General features: G+C 50.8%; 1 protein-coding gene across 1 annotated transcript in view; it reads right to left on the bottom strand.

Annotated features, from left to right (window-relative positions):
- The window catches only part of CORO2B (coronin 2B), a 130,800-nt gene that overhangs the window by 70,635 nt on the left and 44,072 nt on the right, over positions 1-16,093 (bottom strand). The window contains exon 2 of the mRNA XM_090270831.1: positions 117-317. Within this exon, the coding sequence (XP_090126957.1) occupies positions 117-317 (201 nt within the window). The remainder of the gene's footprint in view (positions 1-116; positions 318-16,093) is intronic.

Below are 16,093 nucleotides of genomic sequence, written 5' to 3'. Positions count from 1 at the left end.
GTGAGGGGGGTGGGGGGTGCAAAGAGAAATAGGTGCAACCGCCCAATAGTGACCAAGGAGGGCTTCTCTCTGTCCTGGGGCCACAGCCGGGGGCTAGGGAGGTGCCAGGCACCTACCTGCTCCAGGGGGATGACGAGGAAGGACCCTCCTCCTGCGCTCTCAGTGACGATGGCCAGGAAGCGGGCGTTGACAGCACAAAAGTGGTTATCATGCACATTCTTGGTGATGGGGATCCCATCGAAGCAGTGCTCCCGGTTGGCCACCTTCCCGTACACATTCCGGAACTTGGAGCTTCGGTATTGCGGACGCCAGGACATCTATGGGGGGCCAGGAGAGACAAGGGTCAGACTGGTCACTGCTTCCTGAAGGCCTTTGCTGGACACCAGAGGAGGGAAGTTGCCCCCTGGGGAAGGCAGGAAGTGGGCCAGCCCTGGAGCTGCCCTCAGGGCACAGGGAGAGAGAAAGGAATCTCCAAGAATTGTGTGCTGGCCTGTGCCAGCGGACTTAAACTTTTAATAAAGTCCTACAGGAGCGAAGACTGTAATGAGGGTATTCACACACTTCCTACTTTTGTACACACGCCCATCCCACCTTCCAGAAAGGATGTAGGGTCCTTTCACTTCCAAGGAACGTGCCACGTAGAGAGCAAACCATCTACCCAACAACTCGTATGGGCTGCCTCCCACGATTTAGTACAGGGGGTGCAGACAAAGGAGGCTGGGTGTTCACAGAGAGAACACTGTTGATGGCCAGGGGCGGGAGGAAGACGTCCCCCGCTGTATGCAAGGAGGCAAACAACCACACACAGTCACCCCCTGATTCTCTCAGGCTTCTAACCCACAAGTGCACCCTCAGAAATCATTTAGTCCTATGTGGCATCATCACTGTCATCAGGTACAGAGAGGTGAAGTGACTTGTCCAAAGTTATACAGCTAATGAGTTGGACCGTGAACAGAGCGCTCCTGGCTGGAAATCTGAGAATTCTTCCTCTAGCAGGTTACCCTTTAGAGAAAGGCTTCTCAATGTGTGACCAACCGATCACCTGTACCAAAATCATCTGAGCCTCCCCCCCACATCATTTGTTAGAAATGCTGACTCCTGGGACCCAGTCAAGACCTACTAAATTCAGCATTTGGAGGATGGAGCCCGGAAATTAGCATTTTAATCAGCTCCAATCCCCTGCAGTGAGATTGAAGCTTAAGAGCCCCTGTTCTAGAGAGTGGAGTGGTACCTGTCTCCACCCCTCCCTGCCCACCATCCATGACACAGCTCTAAGCATCCAACCAATCAACCAACCAACTGGCTGGTTCCTCCTGCATGCCCGCCCCATGTGTGCACAAGAGGCTGGGTGAGGCCTGGAGGGGCAGCCTGCCATGGACTCCAGCTTCACTAGAATGACGCCCCCTATGGGGAACACTGCAAATGGATGCCATCACAGGTGGAGTCCTGGCAGACACACATCCAAGCGCTGTGACCACAAGCGAGCACCAGCCCTGGGCCTGACATACAGCAGGAGCTCAAAAAACGCTTTGCAAACTGAATACGCTTCTGGCCTGAGTTCGCCATTATCCATCACCTCCCCTTCCTGTCGAACCTCCTGACGTGTCTTGAGTCTCCCACCCCATCTCGGGACAGAAAGGGGCAGGCTCATTTCTTCACATGAAGTTTCCAAGGGGAGGAAAACAAAAGAAACACAACCACAGAATCAGGAAACCAACTCTGGGAATTTGACTGAAAACAAAACTTTGCATTTGATTTAAATAAAGCCAGGAGCTCACCCACAAAGGCTTCTTTATTGGAGGAAGCACTTCAGAGCCAATGAGGAGAATCACAGGGAAAGCTCCTCACCTTTACTCCCCACCTCTTCTCCACTCCCCCAGGCCCCCCTCCACCCCACAGGGCCAGGCTCCCTACTCTCCACTCCTCTCAGCCTCCTAGTCTTTACCCACGCTGTAGCTCACTGCTGTCTGCCTTCTCCCCCCTCTGCAGAATTCTGCCCAAGACCACTCAGAACAAAGTCCTGCTGTGAGGTAAGCCCACGGGACAGCTGCCTGGCGGGTCACTCCCGGCTGTGTGACCTCAGGCAAGCCCCTTCCACTCTCTTAGCATCTGACTCCTCATCAGGATTACATCAGTGCATCCCAGAATGCGTTTCAGCTGGTCACGTACCGTTCCTTTACATGGTACAGAGAATGAAGTTTATAATTACAGTCATTATCTGTTTATTTTGATTTGCATTAAAAAATATAACTTGCATGCCAAATCCATGATGTCACGGATATTATTACTAATTAGGCTAAGTTAAAAAATAATGAATCAATTCAAAGAAAAAATTGTATGAAAATTATAGTATGGGTGGTACGTGAACCTAACAAAAATTCAATCTGATATCAGAGTGCTGGAAATTGCTCTGCCTTTTCAAGGTAGAGCGTGCTAGATTCCAGAGTTCCCATGGAAGAGAAAGGACGTGGTGAGCTTGCTCACTCCAGCCTTCCATCCCTGGCTGGTGCAGTTCCAGCCCAGAATGCCTTTGCCCCTCTCTTCTGCCCAGCACAATATTAGCCTGCCTGACTCTCCTGGACTCCACAGCCCACAGCAACCCCCTTGGAACCCTTGGACAACCAGCAGCTCTCCCTCAGCCCCTAGTCTTAACCTGTCACAGGCTTTCTTGTCCTGAGGGCTGGTCTCAGTGCTGTGGTGGCAGGCAGTGACCCCACGGCTCCTGAGCAGGACCAAAGACTGTGCTTTTCCTGGGAGCCCAGGTGGATCCTGGATACTGTGGGGAAACCCGCTGGGCACCCAGCTCCATGACAGCCCCTCCTTGAAGGGAACCCAGCCTGGTGGGGGAACAGACGGGTGCAGTTCGGCCTCCACCAGAAGGCAAGGCTCAGGGAGTCACTTCCTAGCCCAAGTCTGGTGAGCAGGACCCTGAGTTCCTTTCCACCCCTAGCACAGCCCGTGGCTGGCACCTGGGACGGGCTGAACAAGGCCTGTTAATAACTGACCCAGCTCTGTGTGTTCCCAAAACTGACTTCATCGCAGGGCCTCATGGGCAGCAGTGAGGGGAAGGGTAAAAAGAACCAGACTGAGCGCCACACAGATCTAGATGCAAGTGCCGCCTCTGTGCTGCCTAGCTGTGTGACTTGGGCAGGCCACTTAACTGCTGTGTGCCACCTCCAGCTACTATCAAGAAGGCTAATAATCTCCACTATCTCCAAGTGTGTGGAGGAATCAGTGCCAGGGTGCCGTGATGTGCACAGCATGGGCCTGGCACCCCTCTGGATGCTCACTTAGAAGGGCAGAATATGAGGCAGAAGACAGGCTGGGCACCGTACCCCCTCCCCTGCCCCCATATCCTGTCCATTCCAAACACTCCAGAGCCCTGCAGGCTAAGGGGCTGGGACTGAACTCGGGCCTCCTGGGAAATGTATGGTCCCAGAGCTCCCAGAACATGCAGATAAGATGACCCTCCTTACCACATGCCAATTTCCGCAGGGGGAGCCTGCGCTTGCCCACCATCTCTAGGTCTGTTTTCCCATTTGACTTCATTTCTTCCTCCTCCGCCTCTCTTCTACCCTGTTCCTTCCTCTTTTCCTTGTTCTTTCCTTGTTGCCCCACTCCCTGGCCTTTCTTCTCTCTGCCGTCTCCCTAGTTCCCATTCCTGTGGATACAGCAAAGAGGCACCGTGGCCAAGGCTCCTGGTGGACACACGCCTTCTTCTTGAACACATTGCATGTCGCCCCTCACAGCCCAGCTAGCATTTCTGAGTTGGCTGTTGTGTCCTGGGGGACCAGAGCCCTCAGGCTGGGGGTCTGCACTCAGCCGACATGTTCTTTCAGTGAGTACATCTCGTAGGGTAACCACACCACCACCCTGCTTACACACACCACCCCCAGCAGGCTGTAGAAGGATGCAGGCTTACTACCTGGGAAAAATGGAGAGTATCTTTCCAAGGGCTTTGTTCTCAGCAAGCCGGGGGCTGGCCTCTCCCCATTGGCTGGTAGACTGGGGCTGGATCTCCACAGAGATTCTCTGTGCTGGGCCTTTGGAAGGGCTGATGGAGGGAGGCTGGGCCCTGCTCATCCACGGTTCTTCCTCCCTGAGCCTGCAGCTTCACCCCACAGGAACCCACAGCCGGCAGCATGGCAGAGCCCTGGGGGACTTTGTGGACCTTTGTTTCCACTCCTCATTCCACTACTACTAACCTTGAGAAAGACACTTTGTTTCTCTCAGTATCAGGTGCCCCATTTCTAAATGAGAACCATAATTTCTAACTTTGTGCAGTTTGTTGAAGAATCAAGATCAGACAATATAGGTGCAAGGTCTCATTCAAGACAAACTATCACTGCTGCTCCCATGGGCATTTTCTTTTTGAGGGGTGACCTGGAAAGCACCAGATACATTGTATTACCAGCCAGTGCAGGAAATAAAACTGATACAAATTCAACAAACATTTGATGGCAAACAGACTGTAGGGACTGTAAGTGCTATAGGAATGAGAGGTCAGGGAAGGTAGGAGAATCAGGGCAGGCTTCATGGAGGAGGTGCCCATCTCCCTGCACTGAGAGAGCACCAGGCACTGCACACACATTGGTTAGTTTTGTAATCCGCAATCAGGAACCATCTGAACTCAGCCTAAGTTCAAACAGCACGGACCAGGTTGATTTGAACCTCCTCTTTCTGACTGTAGTCCATATTGTTTTCTCCAACTTTTTATTATAAAATATTTCAACATTTAAAACTAGTCAAGAGAATGATACAATAATCAACCACCATGTAGGTGAATCATCATTTTGTCATACTTTTTTAGGTGTGTATTTCTTTTTTTCTTTCTTTTGTGGAATCATTTTAAAGAAGTTGCAAACAGTCATGACTCCTGCCCCACTATTACATAGTGTGCATTTCCTACAAAGAAGGACAACTCTCTAATCAGCACAGCATGATTATTACATCTAAGGAAATTAACAATTTGTTGATACCATCTAATACCCAGCCCATATTCAAAATTCTCCCAAATGCCTTTTATAGCTATTTCGTATTTTGAACCAGGGTGGAGAGCCTCGTTGCTTCCATGTATTCCATTTGGTTGTGATCTCTCTTCTGCCTCCTTTAAATCTAGAACACTCCCATCATATTTAAAAAAAACTTTTTTAAGTGACACTGACTTTTTAAACATACCAACTCAGTTATCTTATAAATTGTTCCAGTGATTTGTCTCATGTTGCTTTGTGGTATCTTCAAAGTCATTCCTGTATTTCCTAGAAAACTTTAGGGGCTGGGTGTAAAGCTTGATCCGATGCACATTGAAGACACTCCTGCTACTAACAGGCTTTGCTGGGGGTGAAGTTGGAAGGCTAGGGCAGAGCAAACGTGTGCGCGTGCACATGGTAGGGCTGGCGGCAGCGAGGGGGGCAGCTGAGCAGTGTCAAGGGTTGTTTTGGAGGATGGCGGGCAGAAGGCTGGAAGACCTGAGAGGCCAGATCAGGCCCTGGCACATAATGTGGCCAAAGTAGGGCATGCACTGGGAGGTCTGACCTTTCTACCCGGGGCCACTATGGGGCTGACTTCATTCTGAAGTCAGATGCATGGGTGTGCAGGCGGGGAACAGACAAGACTCCTCCCTACTCTGCTGCTGCTGGGCCTGGAGGAGCTGCCAGACCTCACAGAGTAATCAGTGGGGGTAGCTAATAGGTGACCCAAAACTCTGGCCCTTTGCCCTTTTCCCCTTGCCCCCCAAACCCAGCCCAAATCCTGGTGGACTCCCCAAACTAGCTCTAGTGAGGGCAGAACACATTCTGAAACCTTCAGGACAAAATTGAGACATATTTGAGCTTCCCAAAAGGAAGGACTTCCTTAATAGTTAGAGCTGCCTAAGATGGAAAAGGAAGCTGCCTTGATAGGTAATGAGCTTCCTGTCCCTGGCGGGGGCCTAGACTCAGGTGGATGAACTCTAGTTAAAAGTTAATGTGGAACAATGGATGGAACTAGATGGCCTCCCAGCCCAGAGAAATAGCGCTCCTCTACTTTATGGAAAACATTGTGTTGAGACAGAGAGGTGCACAGGGGTCAGAGTGCCCAGCAGGAAGCCTTTCGGCCACCCTGGCCAGGGACCATCATCTTCTGTAAAACAGGGATTGGAATGTCTCCCCAGCTGGTTGCTATGACCCTAAATGACAAGGGCTGTCATGGCAATTGCTATCTCCTCCTAGGGCATCCCCTGGAGCTGATCAATGCTTGGCCACTTCTTTTAAGCTGCAGATGTATATGTTCTCTCTCTCTCCTGCTACTAGATTGTAAGTTATCTGAACATCTGTCTCCTCCTGGCCCCTGTACAGCCCCAACCCACCCCCAACCCAGTCCAGGACTCCTGTCTGGCAGAAGCCTCCTACTGACGCTGGCTGAATAATCTCTCAGTGTGGTGGAAGGGCAAGCACCAAGGTCAGGCACAAGTGCTCAGTTCCCTGGGTGCTGTGGGTGCAGCCTCCCAGAGAGCCTCACCTTAGGGCTGACTACAGCTTGCTGAGGGTTTCCATTTCACTGTCAGGATGATGGTGCACCTCTGCCCACAGCACAAGGATCTGGTCCTTACCGGGACACCCCTGCCCCCCGCCCCCCGCCCCCCCGCCATTACCACTTCCAGGTCCGAGCCCTTTTTCTGTAGTGTCTGTCCTCTGGTCATGCAGCCCCATCTCCTCTGAACAACTTGTCACCAGGATGCCAAGGCCTTGGAACTCAGTACAGTCTCAGACTGGGGCTTAGTGAGTTCCTTGCCGCTGACAGCACAGTATCAGCAAGGGGACACGTACCTGTGGAACTGCCCCCAAAAGAACCCACAGCCAGAGCCATGGCTCTCTCTAGACACCACCTCATTCTCCACCACCCCCACCCAGCTGGCCCGTGGGCAGAGATGGGCAGATACTACAATCCCACTGAAAACACATGTTGGGTAAGTTATAATTTGAGGCTCAGAGGGTTTAAGACAGTAGCCTAAAGTCACAAGCAATGAAAGCTGCAAAGCCAAGACTTCAGTCAAGAGGTCTGACTCTTAGTCCTCTGCTCTGCTTCTCCAGCATCTCCACCCAAACTCTCATACCCCACCCCCCACCCCCACATTGCTCCATATAATACAGGGCAATACACAAAAGTGTAAAAACCTGTACAGCAGGCATGGGGGTTGAGTCAAAAAGACATCAAAGGTTTCTATCTTGCCTCTGCCATTTGTTAGCTGTGACTTTAGACTCCTCGGCCTCTCTGAGCATGAGTTTCTTTAACTGTGAAATGGGAACAATGTCACTCCGCTCACTGGATGCAATGAAGTGGCTGAAAGCAAAGTGCCTGGCAAGGTGTCAGGCACAGGGTGGGTGCTTGCCATGCACTAGTTCCACCCTCTCCCTTTCTCCTGTAAGGGAGAGGCTCTGACCTCAATCGAGTGTTTACTTGGGGAGGCCAGGCTCTGCCTGGAGGAGGAGGGGACGGGGCTGGGCCAAGGGTCAGGAGAGGGTGGGAGAGGCTCTGGCCTCCAGATGTGCACAGCAGCTGGGCCCACTCCCCGGGCCCAGGGCCATCCTAGTCTCCCTCCGAGAAGGGGAGGGCCCGGAAGGAAGAAGTATTCATTTCGCAGCTGAATGGCCCTTATAGCCTCTTGAGAAAGGGAGGCTGGCTTTTTTCTCCTCTGAGATAATCACTATGTACACTCCACATGGAAGCAAATTGTATCCTGTCCTCCAATGCCGAAAATGATTTATTGTGGCAGCGGGTGCACTTTCTAGATGATGATGATTAAAATTCAGTCGTTTAACTGGAACACAAAAATGTCCAAGGGCAGTTTTTTGGCTCAGTTAAAAGGGGAGCTCATGACTACACCCTCGGAGAGTGGTCAGCTGGGGGCACCCAGGAGACCTCTGCAAGAACCACCCTCTGTGTGCTGCCTGAGAAAGGCTGGCATTTTCAGTCTTGTTTGGGTCGCTAGCTGTGTCCTGGACAAGTCACCTCTCATTTCCAGGCTCAGTGTGCTTTTCCAGAGATGTGGGCATCAACCACACTATGTCCTAGAATCTTTATGAGGACAGGGACAAGAGAACACAGAGCACAGGGGCTTTGCAAACGGAGTGCCATCTGTTGCATTGGCCCGTAACATTCTGGATCCGGGAGCAATAGCTGATCACCTGGCCCCCCTCCACCTCTGAGCCAGCTCTGCTTCCCAAGCCCAGGTCTGGGCACACAGGAGGGACACAGTGCATGTCCCCAAATGAGGGAGTAGAAGTAAATCAGCTCAGGGTCCTGAGAAGCTTGCCAGGCTTAGCAGTAATTACTACTGGACTCCACCTTTTAGTTTCCTTTTCTATAAAATGAAAGGTTAGGATCGTTTCCTTTTAGCAGGAGAACTCTTTCTCCAAATAAAGTATTACTCAGAACTCCAAAGTGTAAAATGGGCAAAGTCAGAGCTGTCTGCTCTCAAGTCAAGAAGGAGACTGGGAGTGTGCTCAAGCCACGGTCCTGGGCCTGCACAGGGAGACCCAATCTGAGAACCTCTGATGTGAGGAAAGATGTCAGAAATCTGTGTTCTGGCCAGCTCAGCCACTGACTCCCTGGGGATCCTCAGGCAGATCCTTCCTTCTCCTCCCTAGGGGTGTTTGGGCTATAAGGTCCCCATCTAGTCCTGCAATTTCATGGTCTAGCCCAGGACACAGTTCTCACTGGCTTCCAGGACTTCTGAGAAGATGTTGTATCCATTCAAGAAACTCCCAGCACAGAGAAGCTGGACCACACATCTCTCTTAGATGCTCTCTGATTGCTGAATCCACTGGATCTGGCCTCCAGGGACCCAGGAATTCCTTGAGGGTCTGCCTCTGAATCCTCTGACCCCTACAGCATGGCCGACAGCAGCAGGAGCACAGGACAGAGGGCTGGCTCACTGCCCCTGTTCCACCAGGCCGGTGCCCACAGCTCAGCAGCTCAGCAGCACAGCGGTGGTTAGGAAGGAGGGCACTGTGGCCGAGTAACCTACAGCCGAATCCTGGTTCCACCTCACCCAGGCCCACCTGGACAAGTCACTGAACTCTCTGAGACTCAGTTCCCTTGATCTGTGACGTGACCTTGTGAGGATGCTCTTCTCCCTTCTCACGCCCTTCAAGCCTTTTCTCAAAAGCGACCTCTCAAGGACGCCTCCCTCTAGCACACGTCATTTATCAACCACACCATATATTTTACTTATGTGGTTTGTATCTTCTCCTCCACTAGGCTGTCAGCACAGGAGGGCGGGGATCTGTCTCTTCTGCTCTATCGGCAATGCCTAGCACAGTACCTGGTACATGGTAAATATGTGATGAGTGTACCCGCCAGCGGGTCTAGGGCTGTGGTGTGCTGGCAAATGCTTAGCAACCAGCTCTCTGAGGGAGGGTGGGGAGCCCTAGTTTGCAGTGTCTGCCAATTGCCAGGGTGAAAATATCCCCATCAAGGTACCAGCATGGCAGCACTGAATGTGTAGTTAGGTTACAGTTCAACTGCAATGGAAATGGGATGACAGAAAAAGAGGTAGAGGCCACCGAGGAGGGCACACAGAGTGACAGTGGGAGGCTACATAAACTATGTGGTCTTTACCTCTCCCCTCAGTGTAGCATCTCCCAGACCCCTGGTCTGGTGATTCTCTTACCGGCCTCTGCAGTGGAATCATCTGAGGAACATGTTCTAAAGGCATGAGTCTGTAGACACCAGCATTTGAGAATACCTGGCCCAGCTCTTGTGCTTAAGAACAGGCCTAAGGTGCCTATATAATAGCTGCTGGTCACAGTGACTGTTCACATTCAGATGAATTAAAATGGAATCAAATTAAAATTTCAGTTCCTTTATGTTCTATGACTGACAGTGCACAGAGGGGATGGGGTAGGGGGAGAAGGAAGAGAAGAAGGGGAAGGGTCTACTCAAGAACTAGTATAAATGACCCATGGACATGGACAACAGGGTGGGGATTGGCTGTGGGAGTTGGGGGGCCAGGGAGAGTGGAGAACAATGGGGGAAGAATTGGGACAATTGTAATAGAACAACAATAAAAAAAGATATTAAAAATTACTCTTTAGAGAAGAAAAAAAAGTATAGGTTACACAGGTTTAAGCATTTGTCAGAATTGATTGTATACTAAGATCTGCATGATTCACTGTATGTAAACTATATCTTAATACAATACTCTTTAGAGAAAACATTCCATTCCCCAACAAGACTAACCACATTTCGAGTGCTCCCTGGCCGCGTGTGGCTGGGGGCTGCCACACTGAACGGCAGAGTACAGATCACTTCCACCATTGCAAAAACAATTCTATGGGAAAGCAAAGGAAGAATATCAATTAGCCCCAAAAGTTGTACCCTATAAGAAAAGAATCACACTGAGCCCCACCCCTCAGAGTTCCTGGCGGGGGAGGCATGGGGACCACGGAAGGTCATAATCTGCAGTCACCCAACAACCCTGAGCATGTGTTGAATGCCTGGGTTCCCAGCCAGCTCTCCTGTCTACACACAGAGCCTCTTAGGCAAGGCTCTTAGTCTCCTCAACCATGAAATGGAGATTCCTCACCTCTGCCTGCTCTGTCCTGCCTCCCTCATGCTATCAGGAGCAGATCAAAGTCAGGTAGAACTGAACATGTTGGGATGGCACTTTCTCAACAGTGTGCAGATGGAAGGATACAGATCCGGCACCCATGGATATGCTACATTCTGCCCATCACCCAACGCAAGTCCAGCAGGACACGAAGTCTATTCCTGGAGCGGGCTTCCGTTCTGAATCCTGACAGCCTTCCTGTTCTGCTGAGCAGGACTGGACACGTGAGAGGAGGCAGCCAGCCTCATCTGCCCCAAGCTCTTCAGGGGAGCTTCCCACCTCCCCTGAGATGGCCCCTGAGCTGGGAAGTCTTTCCTGAAGCCCTCAGATTCTATCTTGGCTCATCATCTCATCTGACCCTTTTCCTGGCTCATTACACTTAACCACAATAGCCAACATTTATTAAGCGCTTACTGTGAGCCAAGCATTTTACATCCATTACATCCTGTAATCCTTATAATAGCCTCAAGGAATAGCTACAACTATTATCCCTACTTACAGAGGCATCTGGGCTTCCCAAAGTCACTTACGTGGAGGAACTGGGATCTAAACTCAAATCTGACATCAGGACCTCCACTCCTCATGCTTACTGCTGGACCACACTGGGTGCTCTTCAGGGCAGAGACCATGTCTCATCCTTCCTCATTTTTCCAGGGCTTCCCATTAGGCTTAATATGTGATTGATAAATATTTATTAAATACATGAATGAGTGAAGGAATAAGAGGACAGGAATAAGAAAGAGCGACTGTCATTTCCCCACAAATCCTCCAAAAGCCCCCTCAGTGCTCCCAGATCACAGACCTCATCCACTGCCTTACAGGATCTGCAGGATGAACCCCCAACTATTCAGATCCAACCTGGGCAGAAAGCCGGGGAAGGAAATGTCTGCCTCCCTGTGGGCCCAACTTCTCCTACATTTGGTCCTGACACACAAAAAAGGCTTTCATGGATGCATAGCCTGCCAGGGCTGAAAAGAACCCTGGGGTCCACTAAAATCAGCCTCTTATTTCACAGACTGAGGCCCAGAAGGGGGAAGTGACTTGTCTAAGGTCACACAGCAAGGTCATCTAATGACCAATACACAATGTAAGCTTCCTGATGGAAGTGGAAGGGGGTGGGTTAGGAGGTGGAGGGGTAGGACATGGTGCTGCCAGGTCTCAAGAGACAGACCCAGTGGGAGTGTCAGGATCAGGCAGCCCCTCCACCCCCCTACCCACTCTCCACCGGGATTCTGAGTTCTATATTTCTCTGCCCATCAAGGGAGGAGTGGTGAAACTCAACACACAGGCCCAACAGATGGTTTCTATTTGCAGCCACTGAGCCTGGTCTTGCCAGACTTTTGACCTATTTTGAGGAACTGAGGGCCCCGCTGGCTCAAGGATGGCCTCCCACTCACACCCCTTAACCACAGTTTGGCAGAAGATCAGATGGATGGTTCAGGGCCAGTGGAGAGAGGGAGTAGAAGAGGAAAACCTATGAAAATGAGGCTGGGGTGGATGTCTGCAAACTTGAACCCTGGAGAAGGAATCCTGTCTCACAGTCTTCTGGGGTGTTTGTGCGAATTCAGGTTCCTGGGCCCCACTGTGGGCCTGCAAGATCACACTCTGGGACTGGGCTGAGGAACCTGCATTTCCACCAAGCTCCCAGTGTACTGTCTGCAGACCAACAGCACTGGAGTTATTCGGAAGCGGGCTAGAAATGCAGAACCCTGGGCCCCACCTGGGATGGAAGCAGAATCCACAGTTTAACAAGATCCCCAATGATTGCAGATATGTTAACATTTAGAGACACTGCTCTCCTCCAGCATGCCTCAAACTTGAGCATGCACCACAGTCACCTGGGGAGCTTGTTAAAATGCAGATCACTGGGGATGGGGCCTGAGAATGTGCATTTCTTATAAGTTGCCAGGTGATGCTGAAGCCATTTCAGTCCCTGTCCTTGCAGTGTGCCCTCTGAAGCCCTATCTCTGCAACCTTTCCTAAGTCCCTTTACCTCTCCAAGTCCCAGTTTCTCCATCTGTAAAATGGATATATAATTTATACCTTTTTCCTAGGATAGTTGTGAGGCTCCAGTGAAATGATGTGTTTGAAAGTGCTCTGTGAACTACTATATAAACACTACTCTATAAATCAACTTGATTAATTAATTAATGAAAAAAGGACTTTAGGGGGTCTCATGTGCCCTTGACAGTCTCCCTGCCTTCCAGCAAGTCAGTGGGAGAGCTTTATTCTGCATTCCGAGGCTGCTGAGCACAAGAGCAGGCACACAGGAAGCACTCAATAAGAGCTAGCAGAATTCAACCCAAGACTTGTGCTTCTCAGCCCAATTCTCTTTCCACTGCAGTCTCTCTCTTGGTAAGGTTAAGGCTAAGCAAAATTTTTTTGAAGGTTGTTTGATAGTTGAGTCAACAGGCTGCACTGAGTAGATACCAGGCACAGCTGCCAGTCCCAGGGCTCTTCACCGGGGAAAGGCCCTGCCTGACTCTCAGGATGGTTTGGGATCCTGAGCTCAGAGCGCCTGGCCCAGCCCCTGACACGGGGCGTGTGCTCATCGTGTGGTCCTTCCCCACTGTCAGTCTGATCATGCTGTCCCCAGGGGATGTGTGTGTGTGTGTGTGTGTGGTGTGTGTGATGTGTGTGGCATATATGGTGTGTGGGGGGGGGGGGGGAGTCACCATTTCTCTTGGACTTTGATAACAATTCAAGGGGTCTCGTCAGCTGACGGTTTAAAAACTACAGCAGAAACTTTTTGATTAAACTACATGTTACTGAGAAAATAAAATGACTTTTGTTTGGAAAACTGACTGAGGATTGTCTCATGGTGTTCTTCTCTACCTTTCACTCACTGCCTTGTGAAAAGAATCTATTAGGCCCTAGCAGGGTAGGTCATTTGGTTAGAGCATCGTCCCGATATGCCAAGGTTGCGAGTTCAATCCCTGGTTAGGGCACATATAAGAATCAACCAATGAATGCATTGATAAGTGAAACAACAAATAGATGTCTCTCTCTCTCCCCCCACCCCTTTCTCCCTCTCTCTTAAAATAAATAAATTACTTTAAAAAAAAAGGACAAAATAATTTACATATCAGTTAATTTAGGACCAGCAAGGAAAGGGGAGTCTGCTTGGATCTTTGGCCAAAATTCCCCTTCGACAGCCTCTTCTGTTCCCCAAACTCACAAGGGACGCAGCCTTATCTAGGTGGCCACGCTGTGTCCCACATGACCTCCAGCTCAGCTCCAGGAGTGACCCACACTCAGCGGTGATTGCAGCTCCACCACTCAGCTCCTCCCTCGGACGGTTTAAATGTGAGCTGCATTGGCAGCAGAAGCGGAAGCCATAGCTGAGAGAGGGGCCCAGACAGGAGGACAGGACAAAGTGTGAAGAGGATCGTTTTTCCTTTTCAGATATGCTGGTGTGTTTCACCTTTGCCCTTACTAACTGACCTTCCCTCTTCTCAATGGCGCCCATTTACCCAGAGAAGGTTTAGGACTGTAAGGTCAGGAATCAAAAAAATTCAGGTCTGACATCCAAAACAGGAATTTGCAGCTCTTCAGCAATCTTGAGCCAGATTTGACAGGCTTTTCTCAACTTCCATCTGCCTATTAGCAAATGAGGAGTCTGACCTGGCTGACGGGATGGATGGCAGAGGTCCTGGTCAGACTCCAGAGAGCCCACTTCTGGAGGATGGAAAGATGGAGAATGAGAAGGGGAACAGAAAGGGAAGTGCATGTTCAGAGGTGTGTCCTGATTTTCTACACTTTGGGCCCAAATCTTTGGCGGACATGTGCTCGATAGGTGGTGCCAATGGTAGAGGGTAGCAGGGTTTCTCTCCAACTTCTTTGCTGGAATACTAGAAGGACACAGATCACCACTCAGAATGGCCCTGGGCCAAATAAAAGGTGGCCTCCCAGAATTAAGATGGCCAAGGGAACTGGCCAGACAGAGTGGCCCAGGTGTGCACTCTTGAGTCTCCTTCCGCTCTTGGCTGGTGGGAGAACCCAGATGCCCCTGCTCAGCCCAGAGACGATCCAAGAAGCACAAGCCACCAAGAGCTTGCCATGGTGAGGGGCAAGCGAACTGCATCAGAGGCTGTGAGAAGACATCAGAGCCAAGAAAAAATGGACCATGAATTTGTCAACTGCAGACTTCAGTGGCAGATGCCCAAAGAATACCCTGGGATGGGATGGACCAGCCACACCTCAGTGGATATCGTTAGGACAAGTCTAAGGACCAGCACAGAGTCAGAAGTCTGTCACCCTTCCCCTGACACCTGAGGTCACTTAAGCCACACCATCTGTGATATTCCCAGATGCCATTTTGGAAAAAAAAGCCAGAGGAGGAGGAGGAGTTCTGAAAGATGAACCCCTTTGGAGCCATCCAAGCAGAAGCCAACTTACTGCCAAGGCTGCGCCTTTACATTACAGGACTAGTTCCGTTACTGAGTCAGACTGACGCCACTGGATGAGGCTGAATGTTTTTTTATCACTGTGACCCTTCGAGGTGGGGCTCCTGAATGAGATCAGATTAGCTTCACGGAAAGTAAAGAACTCGTATCTTCTTTGCACACGCAAGTGGTCAGGGCTCCACACAAGGCCAGGAAGGCTGGGCACTGCATAGCTCAACCCTATGAACAGGGGCCCCTGCAGTAATGCAGCCTGAGAGAAGGAGGAGGCTGCAAGTCTTTTCACAAGGAGGTGGCTGCAGAGGCAGGAGAGAGTGAGAAAGCCTCCTCACCACTCCAAGGCCAGGCTCAGGCAGACAAGACAACCAGGGGATCCGCACACTGGTAGCTCTGAAACGTCATTCCAGGCCTGTGGCTGCCCCTGGGAGCCTGTTTGGCCTGCCTGCTGATCACTCTCTGGCCTCCTCTTACTAACAGTCAACAGAGAAAGTCTGTTTCTAGTAACCAAGGGAACCCATGTGGCCTTCCCAGGGCAGCTGCCCTGAGCCATTCCAGCCTCCAGTCCACACTAGCAAGTGATATGCCAGCAAGGGGAAGCCACTCATCCCTGACAGCTCAAGATAAAGAGCTCTCCTTGCACAGGTGCATCAGAACATTCTCCAGTGTGTCTGCTGGTGTCAAAAGGCTAATAAATCGGCCCCAGTGCATCTCTGACCTCTCTGTTCCTGGGGATGCACCCTTCCTGAGCAGCGGCAGTGTTTCCTGGCTGCAGCTCCCAGTGGGCACTTGGCATATCCTTGATGGTCTGATTGGTTCTCTTTATATGTGAGAGAAAACTCTAGAACTGCGTAAGCTGAGCCCACATGCGAGCTCTGAAGGCTGGGAAGAACAGGAACTCTAAAATTAGACAGGCCTGGGTCAAAACTCTAGCGCCACCATTGATTGGCAACGTACCCTACATACTTTGGACAGGTTCGGTCGTTGTCTGGAACTTGCGCTCGCATCTGTGAAAATAGAGAATGACCGTGCCTGCTCCTCAGGGCAGTTTCCATCCTCTGCTGCACACACTGTCAATAACCAATTGTTGGGTAAGACTTGA

This window comes from Furipterus horrens, unplaced genomic scaffold, assembly GCF_987537825.1.
Source record: "Furipterus horrens unplaced genomic scaffold, mFurHor1.1.pri manual_scaffold_3, whole genome shotgun sequence".
NCBI classification, from domain to species: domain Eukaryota; kingdom Metazoa; phylum Chordata; class Mammalia; order Chiroptera; family Furipteridae; genus Furipterus; species Furipterus horrens.
This window is presented reverse-complemented; position numbering and strand designations above follow the sequence as displayed.